The sequence below is a fragment of the Zootoca vivipara genome, chromosome 14, assembly GCF_963506605.1.
Source record: "Zootoca vivipara chromosome 14, rZooViv1.1, whole genome shotgun sequence".
NCBI classification, from domain to species: domain Eukaryota; kingdom Metazoa; phylum Chordata; class Lepidosauria; order Squamata; family Lacertidae; genus Zootoca; species Zootoca vivipara.
Genome location: NC_083289.1, coordinates 3,565,912 through 3,578,337, shown reverse-complemented (window position 1 = coordinate 3,578,337; position 12,426 = coordinate 3,565,912). Strand labels below are relative to the sequence as shown.

General features: G+C 44.9%; 1 protein-coding gene across 1 annotated transcript in view; it reads right to left on the bottom strand.

The window, feature by feature from the left end:
• The window catches only part of FAN1 (FANCD2 and FANCI associated nuclease 1), a 28,603-nt gene extending 18,704 nt beyond the window's left edge, over positions 1-9,899 (bottom strand). The window contains exons 1-3 of the mRNA XM_035130507.2: positions 9,768-9,899; positions 5,761-7,168; positions 1,177-1,317 (exon numbers count right to left, since the gene is read on the bottom strand). Of these exons, the coding sequence (XP_034986398.2) occupies positions 1,177-1,317; positions 5,761-7,069 (1,450 nt within the window). The 5' untranslated portion in view covers positions 7,070-7,168; positions 9,768-9,899. The remainder of the gene's footprint in view (positions 1-1,176; positions 1,318-5,760; positions 7,169-9,767) is intronic.
• Between the last annotated feature and the right edge of the window lie 2,527 nt (positions 9,900-12,426).

The following is a 12,426-nucleotide window of genomic DNA, read 5'->3' as shown; positions in this document are numbered from 1 at the left end:
CTACAAGAAAGAATATTCCACCTAAACATTAGGAAGAACTTGATAGTAAGAGCTGTTCGACAGTTGAATTTGCTCTATGATTCTATGATTCTGTATTATAAACCGTGCTATGAATACCACAAATTTAAAAAGCTATTTGTGGTGGAGGGGCAGGAAGAGACTAATTTACAAAAGGTAAGCCGACCAAGAGATGCTAAGAAGGACAGAGTACAAGCTGCAGGGGCTGTTTTGGGGAAAGCTTTAAAGGTCTCTCCTGATCCTCTGAGGAGCCTGTGGCCCAGTCATTCAAGTCTGGTGGCAGAGGCACCTGATTGGTGTGCAGGGCATGAGATGCAGGCTCTGAAGCTAGCAGATCCCACCTGGGAAGGACCAGGCAGCAGATCTGCCTCCTCATCAGGGCTACTGTTGTACTCAAACCCCTCTCCCCAGCTATGTGATCCTTCAGTGGGAGATACAAGGGACTGAACCCAAGATGCTATGCATGCAAAGTATGCAGAGTCTCCTGCCTATAATTTAAGCTGAAACCCAGCAAACTGCAACAGGGCATTTCACATTGACTTGTGTCCGTGTCCTTCCCACCTTGCAGATTTGGGGCAGGTAACAAGACCCTGAGGAATATCAAGGAGAGACAATACAGGCAACTCTCAACTTACACAGGGGTTATGTTCCAGGGATCGCGTCTAAAGCAATAATTGCATATAGTAAAAACACCCAATGGTGGGTGAGACTGCCAAAGTCTTTCCCCCCAGATGTCTGTTCCCTTTCCATCCCCTTTTATTTATTTATTTTTATTTTTGCCACACAATTTCAATGTGTGTATGTTGCAAGTTACCTGCAGTACAAAACTGAAGGCACAAAACATCCCAGTCCTACGCTATCTCTACAGGTGAGCAGGAGTGGCTGAGATCTTCCTGGATTGTACCATTCCAGAGTATATGCAGGGAGGTCAACTTTTTGAATGCTGCCTATGTTTAAAACAACCCCCAAAACTCCTATCTTACGGAAAACATTATTACCTCTCCCTCTCCCTGATGTTTTGTTTCCTTTTCATATGGAGCTACTTTTTAATCTACTCCCTCCTCTAACAAAAAACCCCACCTGCCGTGGTGCTGTTCAGAAATTTTATTCCTCATTATTTTATTCCACATAACTGTCATGCAAACTTTTAACACATACCTGACTGCAAGAATCCTGTTCCAACAAGCTCATTGATGTATGATGAGAGATCCTCAGCAATCTCCAAGTATACTATCTTGTTCGTTTTTATCCAACTCCGCTTGCGTTGGAAAAGTCTGACGTATAACTTCTGAGCGCTGGCTGCAGTGGCATCATAAACCAGGAGAAGGGCAGAGAAAATTCTAAAGGTGCTTTCAAAGTCAGGAATTGCATCTATGTCTACACCAGTGGCTCCCAAACCTTTTCAGGCTCCTGTCCCCTTAGTTCCATACTCATCCCCAATGCCTCCCACCCTACCCTATAGAAAGCATTATTCAGAACAGATAATAGCTCAATAAAATTCAAAACAGTAACCATCAATGGCACAGTTAGTCAAAATCCAATCAAAACTATTTGGTTAAATTAATCCAACAAAACAGATGAACTTGATGCAGTGCTACTAGCTCTTCTTCTGGTAGTCATTTACAGCTTCACCACTGCCCTAACACCCACTTGCCTCTTAGTGCCCCTCTAGGTAATTCCACTTCCCCAGGGGGAGACACCACCCACTTTGGGAACCATTGCAAAATACTTGGAAGACACACAGCAGCTTTGCTGTCAAAAGCACATCAACTGGCCCTGATCAAAGTCCAAACTCATCCCCAACTCTTTTGATATGTGACTTTTTAAAAAAAAATGCTGAACAATGGTGGCTGCAAAGCGCACTGGGATTGGCCCTGCTCAGGAGTTCGGAAAGCGGGAATCGCATCACTGCCGATAAGCTGCAAATCCTGATTGGCTGCACTCAGAACTTCTATCCCAGCAGAGACTGCACCTGGCGCCAAATGTAAAAGGCACCCAATATAAGCCCTGCTTGCAAATCAACAACCAGGAGTGCGCTCTGTGGTTCCTGGTTCCAGCCCATGATTCAAAAGGAGAAAGGAAAGAATCAGGATCCCAATTATTGCCTTTCAAGTCAGGTCACCTGACATCACACAAACATCTGTAACTGACAAGTGGGAGGCCCTTGCCATCTGTCAAACTGACCAGCAAGGGGTGGGGGAGCTCAGGATCTAATCCGCCACTGCATCCTGTTCCGCATCCCTGAGATTTATCTAGGTTGCTTTACTCACTTACAACTGGGGTTTTGTTATATCTTGCCATTCTTATCTGCCTGCTCCTTGGTTTTATATGAGATGGGGGGGGGGGTTAAGTCAGAAAATGACTACTAATTCATTTTTCCTTCTGGTTCTTAAACTTTTTTCACTTTTCCCCAACATTTCCCTCCACCCCAGGGTGTCACAGAATTTCATGCAACCTTCTACTAAGAGGAAGAATATACTCAAAGCCCAGGTTGTCATTTTCCCAGTGGGGATGAGGATCCTTTGATGTTCTTCTCCCTCTGATGCTTCCCAAGTCAAAAAGCCAGAAATAATGCTGATTTTACAGATCATCATCCCTCTTTCTTACTTCTCCCTTCAGCAGTGGTATTTTAAGATTTAATATACCATTTTGTCCTGCCATTTTTAAAGAAAGCAATCTCAGTGGCAATATTACAGTAAAGCAAAACAAAACATCCTTTTCTAATTTGGGAAGGAGCCTGCTGGAGCAGATTCCTGCTCATCACGGGAGACCAAATAACTGAAGTTGCAATCAGGATACATGCTTACCTGAGAGGAAGACATACCAAAAACATACAGAAAGTCACCAGCACCAAGGATCAGGCCTGCTTCCCAAAGTGGTCATTCAGGTGCCTCTAGGAAGCCCACAACCTGGGAAGCTGAGTCTGAGTCAGACCATCGGGCCATCTAACTCTGTATTATCTATGCTGATTCTTTGTGGCTCTCCAGGATTCCAGACTGGGGTGTTCCCCAGCCCTACCTGGAGATTTCAGGATTGAGCCCACAACCTTCTGCATTCCAAGCAAACGCGTTTTCACCTTTCTTCAGATCTCACCTTGGGACATGAACTCACTTAGATGGCTTTTAGATGATCCCTGAGCCTCAGTTTTCCTAATATGTAACATGGGAAAAATAATATCTGCATACCTAAGAGGGAGGATTGGAAGACAGGCATTGATCATGAATGGCTTTGAAAGCTCTAAAGCAGTGTTTCTTCTAAGTACCCCACATTATATTCACCTGAGAAGGGATACGACTCAACTCTTCAAAGGGGGAAGCAATTTGGGAAGCACTGCTCTCTAAAGCAGGCACCCCCAAACTTCGGCCCTCCAGATGTTTTGAACTACAATTCCCATCATCCCTGACCACTGGTTCTGTTAGCTAGGAATCATGGGAGTTGTAGGCTAAAACATCTGGAGGGCCGCAGTTTGGGGATGCCTGCTCTAAAGCATCAACCTTCTACCTTGGGTCCCTGGACATTGGTGGACTACAACTCCCATTATCCTTGACAATTGGCCTCTCTGGTGGGGTATGATGGGGGCTGCAGTCCAACATCATCCGGGCATCCAAGATTGGAAACAGCATCTTTATGGTATCATGAAAGTATAGCAAGGTTATTAGGTGAAGGGCTAATTACAAACTCTCACTGAGATTTTATTTAAAACATTTCAGGTCACGGTTCCAAAAAGTTCAAAGTGGCTGTCAAAAAGATGAAGTACATTAAAGATGCTGAAACATCAAGATGGAAGTGGACAATGGACACCGATGAGGGACCCTGCAGAGAGAGAGGCAGTCCTTCAGCTGATAAAATCCATGTGGGCCAGGCAGGTAACAAAAGGCATTGGCAAATCGGTTCTGAGTTGGGAAACGCTTCCAACTGCGTTTCAAAACACACGGCTTATAAAACAGCCAATCGCTTTATTGCCTGAGTGGAGCAAGGATTGCCTCCAGGGGATCAGATAGAGAAGACTTACAAAAAGCTTTATTTTTAGGCCACATAAGGCTAATTTGAGCTATGAAGAGAAGAATGTTGTGGCCCAGCAGTTTATCAAAGACTAGGCTTAATGAGGAGGAAAGATCTCAGGGGGGGGGGAGAACTGGAGGCCCATTTGATCCAAAATCAACTTCACTCTCCTAAAGCTCAAAGAGGTCCCTGTGGATCACGCAGAAGCCCTGCTTCCCAGTAGCCCAGACTTGCAAAGCAAAAATTATTGCTCAAGCGGAGTGATCATGTCCTGGTACAGCCTCTTTCCCAGGTGCTTATCTTCAGCCCAACATCAAAGGCTCATAGAGCTGTAAAAAATTGTATCTGCCTCTCAGCAGAAGCCAACCAATTGGGGAGCATGCAAGTTATGCAAAGAGCTCAGCTAACGGCAAGGCTTAACATGTCTGCATACAGGAACCAAGCAGAAGCTGTCTGCTTGGCAAATTCATGTGCTCTGCTTACTGTCTTAAATTCGAATGCCCTGCACATCTTCCCTCTCAAGTAAAAAAAATATTTAAAAAAATCAGGACAAGTGGGGAGCCAACCTGTCCCCATCGATCAGCTAGGGAGGGGCAAGTCCAGTGTTAGAAACTGAGATATAAAAGCTATTTGCCATAGGGCCCCTTAAACCTAGGTAACGGCCAGGTTCATTAATACAGTGGTACCTCGGTTTAAGTACATAATTGGTTCCGGAAATCTGTACCTGACCTAAAGCGTACTTAATCTGAAGCAAACTTTTCCATTGAAAGTAATGGAAAGTGGATTAATCCATTCCAGACGGGTCCGCGGAGTACTTAAACTGAAAGTACTCAAACCGAAGTGTACTTAAACCAAGGTATGACTGTAGAATGTTTAGGTACCTGTTTAGGAGTGTGTTTGGGTTGTTTTTTTGTAAGATTACAAAGCTGAAAATGAATTGTGTATATTGTCAGCTCCAGCTAAAATCTGACTCATGCCATAGCACCGCAGGGAGAAAAAAAGCTGCTGTGTGCCAGTCAGCCAGATTGTGGTGTTGTCAGGCGCCATTCTGGCACCCAAGCATCTTCACTTGGTCGCAAACGACTGATAGCCAGGTACAAAATGTGCCTGGCTAATTTCAAAAACTGCAGGTGCCCCAGTGCTGGCTTCCTCCTTCCTCCTTTTCATTTTGCCTATTAAGATTGTGAACCTGTGAGAAAGAACTGCCTCACACTGCAGCTTAGAAAACAGCAGGTGCTTTTTAAAGTGTTGTATAATATTATTGTTTATTAATCTATGTGCATGTAGTCATCTCCCGCAACCCAACCCAAGAGGATAGCCACCACCTGTCGCTATATTACATCAGAGGTTAGCTGCTGCAACCTCCAACTACCCAAAGGTGGCGCATAGACCAGGCAAGATAGTTTGTCCATCTAGCCCAGGATTAAATAAATAATGACACGGTGTAATATGTCATGTGCTGTTGTATTTACCTAATTTTAAGACCTGCTAAAGAACAGATGATTGTGATTATGTCCTCAAATGTAAAACCACAGAATTCAAAGAGGGTGCATTTTCTTTTTCCCATGACTGTATATGTGAGGGTCACCCCTGAAGATTTTTATACTTCTGCAAATCTTGGGTTTACCTCAACTCTGCTGAGACCTGATTTTCTTGTGCAGTGTGGTTTTGATTCTGGATACGCAGAATTGAGGGCTTGATAGAGATCCACATTAGAATATGGGATATAATATTAGCTACCTGAGAGTTGGTAGAACTTTGCAATGGTGTCCAAATCATGCTCATCAAACATCCTCCGGTCATCCTCATTCTCTATCACAGCCTGCAGGACCATCAGAAAATTCTGAAGATAATATGGTTGCCCTCCCGGGTCTTCTCCACAGCTGAGTCCATTGAGAACCATCTCTAAAATGTTGCTGCTTGGACTCCGAGAATTCATGCTTTCCAAAGGTCCCAAACAAACACAATCAACCACTTCATTTTTTAAGTCCGTATGATCTTCCATAGGAAGTACTTCCAGGTCACCCCCCACAAAAGAGATATCTTGTGTCTGATTGCAACAGATACCTTTCACATTGGGCAACAGAGCCTGTTCACCAGAAGAGAGGTCTGTGGTTTCCAAGTTTGGCAGTGCTTCTTTACTATAAGCTGTTGAACACACTACAAGCTTGCAAATATCAGAATCCAAGTCCTCCTTAGGAGTATTTTGCGCCTTGCTGTCCTCGGTTAGCAGCCCAACTTCACCACAAGCAAGATGATCAGATGGAAACAATCCTGGAGCAGAACCATCACCACCACCCAAGAGCGTTCGTGCATCACCTTCCCATGTGAGGTCCAGGGTTTCTCGTTTGCCTGCAAATCCTTCTTTTGGACTAGGCTGTCTCTGAAGCCTTGAAAAAGGCAACCAGTTTTCTTTCTGTGAAGAAGTGGTGCCTTCTGGAGTCTCCTCTCTAGAGCTGTGACACACATCTTGAGCTGGTTGAGACTTAGCATCCCAAGTAAAGATGCTGCCACCTTCAGCACGACGCTTCCTGGACAATTTGGTTGACAGCCTTCCCAGAGAGATCTTCCCAACTGCCTGAACCTCTGGCTCACCATTGCCCAACAGGAGACTGCTGCCCTTCTTAAAGTATGGGCTCACCTGTCCTCCCACCTCAGGTTTTGTTTCAGAGTTGTCACCTACTAACTTCTCTGGAGTCGAGGCATTATTTGCAAAGTACGGACTGCAACCACCAGGCACATTTTCAACTGATGGGCCTACACTCGCTTCAGGCGCCGAACCAACCAGAATCCTATCATCATCCTGGCTCTTCTGACACACTTCATCAATGTGCTTGTTGATTCTATATCTTGCTACCATCTGCCCACACAAAGGACAGGCGACTCTGGCAGGGGGAACATTATTGAAAAATGAAGCAATTGATGCAGATAAAGGCAGTGTCCCTTCCACACCCGCCCCATGCTTCCTCCTGGCAGGTTTTATCCTCTTCCTATTAAGAGCTGAACTTCTACAAGGCCTTTTATTTCCTGGGAGCTCTTCTTCTGCCATTGCAGGAACCCAAGATAAGGTGAATGTAGGAGCTGCCTCATGCCAACGGAAAAAAAGCTCTTCACATCAAGTTATCAAAAGCATTTTCCATGGCCTTGCCTGCAATGAATAAACGGCAAAAGCGATGGCTTAAGTTTTGCAACAACAACAATAAATTCATAGGTGGTAGGCTTATGAGAAAGTTAAAAATGTTTTGCCATTTTTATTATCAATCAGATGCACACCTCAAATTTCCTCCTAGGAGCTCAAGGAGGCATATGGGTATATAACCCTTTCCCTCAATTTATCAATACAACAACCCTGTGAGGTAAGTTTGGCTGAGAACTGCTGATTGGTCTAAAGTCAACCAGTGAATTATATCACCAAGTGGGGATTGAACCCAGATTGAACCACTAAACAACACTGGCTCTACTTAAGGACATGGAGTGATATCCAAGTAAGCCATAACCAGATGCAATCAACTTACTGTACTTAAGTAAGGAGTCAATGGGACTCCTCTGAGTATCTTACCATTGGGTATCACCTAGATTCTGGAACAATTTGCCAATGAAGCTGTTGGTACTATTGATATTAGGGTATCTTAAGGGATTTAGTAGAGATGCAAAATTTAAACTTGGTTATTAGTTTCTTCCAGATTTTATTCCAAACTGGATTTAATGTAGAAAGTGTCCTAGTTAGTAAAAGCAAGTACACTTAATAAGGAGATTATCAAGTTAGTAATAATTTTTTTAATATGATCTTTAGTTGCTTGAGCTGCCTTTTTGTTTTTGTCTCAACCTCTTAGTTGTTTTCCCATCAATACTAAACCAGAAATATGCAATTCTTTCTTCCATATTCTTCCACTGCTACCCTTGCCTTCCTTTTTCTTGTTCCACTCTGCAAACAATTAATTTGTAAGCACCTTGGGACCAGGAACCATATTTTTAGTCATGTTATCATTTTGTAAAGTACACATGGGTGGACAGACTTCAGGCTTGATGGATATATTTTGCTTCTGCAAAAGTACCTTGAGATTCATCATTCAGGGCCAGATGCAAACTGGTGGGACAGGCAGACATTTAGAATTAAGGGCCAGGGTGCCTCTGAGCACAAGCCCAACCCAGGATTTTGTTTTCAGGATTAGAAGCAATTTTACACTTTCATGCACAAGTCCACTCCTGGTTTTCCTAAATAGCATTTTTCCTTTCAGCAACCAAATTAAAGCTGCTTTGTTGCAGCCTTTGTCAAGTAACCATGAGCTTTCCTTGCCACTCTCCTGCAAATCAGCTGAACCTGATCTTCCTTTTCTGCTCACTCCTATGGTAAAGCACAAAGTACAAGAACTCTTAAATGCTTCTCTGATGCCCTGATTCCAATATAAGCAGATGAAATGTGCTATTCCAATGTGCTATTAAGAAAGTGATCAATCTGAGAAATATTTTTTTAAGAACTACAGTACTATCCCATTTCCCACTCATGTTAATAATTAAGAAGAAAATGAGTAAACAGATTTCTTTTATCATAACTAGGTGCATTCATTCACATTTTGCCTTTTCATTCTTTAATCGCTCACAATTTGTTACAGCCCTGCAATGAGTTAGTTGCAAAAAGTGCCTGAGAATCCCCATTTCAGGAACCAACTGATGGGCCTGTGCACCAAATTAGTGGATTCTCTCCCACCACTAGTGACTTATAATAAGCCAATTATTTATCCTTGTATTTCAAAGGTGGGCACTACTGCACCACCACATTCAAGACACTCCATCAACGCGAGACAGAGGGGAAAGATGCAGACTGTTATACAGTAGTTTGCCTAAGTAGTCTCTTAGGTTCAAATTCTGGCTTAATCATGACACACACTGGATAACACTGGACTGGACAAACAATTAGGCTCAGTCTAATCCAGCGTTTCTCAACCGCTGTTCCGCGGCACACTAGTGTGCCGCGAGACGCTGGCTGGTGTGCCGCGACGTGCGGCAACGAGAAGGGCAATTTGCATTGTCACGTGCCTGGCGGCCGCCAAAATACAACACTGACCCGCCGGAAATGAAGCTGGACGGGTCACGACGCGGGGCGAGCGCAGCTCTCAACAGCCACCACCACGGGAGGGTGGTTTTAGACAAACTTAAAGAAGCTGCCTGGATGAGCTCAACCTGAAACTTGCTGAGCAAAGAATTGTGCTGGCAGAGAAATCAGCGGCTTGTGAAGCCTTATTACAGGAGATTGCAACCAACACAGCAATTGGCAAGTGTTTCTTACAGTCATAATTATATAGTCAATATAGGGCGGCACAGAGTTAAATTTTTTAACTTTTTAAATGGTGGTGTGCCTCGTGATTTTTTTCATGGAACAAGTGTGCCTTGGCCCAAAAAAGGTTGAGAAACACTGGTCTAATCTACAGTACCTCAAAGGGCTCTTGTGAGGACAAAACATGAGGATATAGAGTATAATAATTTGGCCCCAATACTTGGAATGGTAAACACAAAAATGGTCTATACCAAAAGTGACTACTTCTGAACTCAAACCGTTGAACAACAGGCAGAAAACCATATTGTATTGTTATCTTGCAAACCGCCCTGCTCTATGTGGAGGACGGGCGGAATACAAATTAAATAAATAAACAAACCCCTCCCTCCAGCCCTCCTTTCCCAACCCTATAAGGCCAACTTGTATTTGGTTTGTTTAACTTGTGGAAGCGAGAAATAGCTGCTCCCCAAACCTGAGCCGATGCCCTCCAACTGGGAAAGGATCCAGCGACCGAGGCAGCCAGCCTTCCTGGCCTTTGGCTCCTCCCTCCGCACCCCGCGCGGCGAGAAAAGGCCGAGCACGAAGCAGCGCCGCCACAGGCACGCCCCCCCGCCCGGAGGCTCCTCCCACTTCCCTCCTCGCGCGCGTCTTTCTTACTCTACGTTCCACCGTCAGGCGGATGCAATCCATCCCCGAGCCAGGCGTGAGTGGCCGATGTCGGAGCCATGGATCGAAGTGCGGTCTGGGGTTCTCCGTTCCAGCAAGGACGAAACTGGGTGGGGAGGCAGAGACTTAGGTGACCCCTTGAAAGGGGGGCCGGTCCCTTTCCTTATCTACCACTCTGGGGTCTTTTGTTTGCCCGATGTCGTGTTTCATTTTATATTCTTGGTTTGGAGAGAGGTGCAAGGCAGGGCTGCCCTCTTTCTCCCCTTTTTAAAACAGATCTTCATGTTTATTTCTATATTTCCAAATAGAGCATGATGCCAACTCTATGAGTAGAAGAAGCTGCTGGTCAGTCAGACCAGCTTCTCTGTACCCTTATCAGCATCTGAAGGAGTGAGATGTACTGCCATAGTGACAACTGGGATGCTTCCAGAAGAGGGGAGTGGACCTTTTCCCACCTCACCTGGCTGGATGGCATCATGTCATCCTAGGAAAAAGAACTACAGGCCACGGGAGACTGTCTGCATGTGAGCTTTTTACTAGGATGGAAGCTGGACAGAGGAGTTTGTCTTGTTTTGTGGTCAATCCCAAAGCTATATTTTATCTCTTGTGCTTGTAAAATAAATACCTGAAAAAATGTCAGGTTGCTGCCACCGCCCCCCACCCCCCACTAGCTGGTGGTTATGCTCATGAACCAAATGGGAAATCTTGATGCATTCTCCAGTGCTGTGCTGATGGCAGCAGTGTGTGTGTGTGTGTGTGTGTGTGTGTGTGTGTGTGTGTATATATACACACATATACATATATACTGCTACTGTGCACATTTGACAGCTACACAGCACAATCCTATGGACAGTTCCAAGGAAACAGTTCCCATTAATCTGAGTGGTGAATGCAGAACTGTGCTGTTGAATTCCTGACCTCTTTGACATGCCCCATTTGCTGTGCTTTTCCCCCTGCATAAGCAGAAGAACCACTGGATGGGGAAGCTTACACAGTTGTGTTTGTGGACCAGATGGGCCTTTCAGCTTGGTAAAATCCCTCTATATTCCACTCTCCCATAAATTTTCCTCCCCTCTCAAACACTGGAATGTGAGGCCATCCGATGAAATTTACTGCCAGTAGACTGGCCAAACAAAATATAAGACCAACTAGCACATAAGAGTATCTAAAGGAGGGCTAGTTCTGTTGTGCCCTCCAGAGGTTGATGCTCTCCAACTCCCATTGCCCAACAACTTATGGAGGGCACCACATTGGTGACTCCTGATCTGAAAGGATCCCTCCTCTCCCACACACCCATATCTGCCCGTTGAGCTCATTAGCAGCAGGAGAACATGGGTAGGCCAACAAGGCCCAAGGGCTGGATCTGGCCCAATCGCCTTCTAAATCCGGCCCGTGGACAGTCCAGGAACCAGTGTGTTTTTACATGAGTGGACTGTGTCCTTTTAGTTAAAATGCATCTCTGGGTTATTTGTGGGGGCATAGGAATTCATTCATATTTTCCCCCAAAATATAGTCCGCCCCCCCCCAAGGTCTGAGGGATAGTGGACCAGCCCACGGCTGAAAATATTTGCTGACCCCTGATGTAGAATCATTAAATTGTAGAGTTGGAAGGGACCCCAAGGGTAATCAAGTACAACTCCCTGCAATGCAATAATATTTTGCCCAACATGGAGCTCAAACCACAACCCAGAGATCAAGAGTATCATGCTGTACCGACTGAGCTATGCCAGTAATCCAATGAACTACCATCTGAGGTTCAGATCATGGATATGACAGGGTCTTCTCAATAATGGCACCCAAACTCTGGAGCACCTTTCCTTGAGTGACCCACCTAGCCCCTTTCCTTATTCACCATTAGAAAGGCAAGTAACATCTCCTTCTTCCAGCAGGACTTTCACATTGGACAGCTGTTCCCTGGCATTCTTAAACAGTTATGTGACATGCTGCCTTGGTGACCTTTTGGGTAGAAAGGCAGCATATGCAGTTGAATATAAATTGATGGCATATGTTGCCAAAAGATGTGATGATGATTGCTGTCTTAGACAGCTTTAAGAGGGATTTTAAAAATCATGGAGGAGTATTGGTTAAGCAATGCCTTTTAGCCATGATGACTAGATGGACCCTCCCTGTTCAGAGGCAGTCTACCTTTGAATATCAGGACTGGGAGTAATGGCAGAAGCCCCTGCGTGTGGGCTGCCTAGAAGCATCTAGTTCAGGCATCCCCAAACTTCGGCCCTCCAGATGTTTTGGACTACAATTCCCATCTTCCCCGACCACTGGTTCTGTTAGCTAGGGATCATGGGAGTTGTAGGCCAAAACATCTGGAGGGCCGCAGTTTTGGGATGCCTGATCTAGTTGATCACTGTGTGAATCACGATGCTGGATGATCCTTTGGTCTGATGCAGCGGGACTCTTCTGATGTTTCTAAGCAAGGATTGGAATCCTATTGTTGTCCTTTGTTCTCT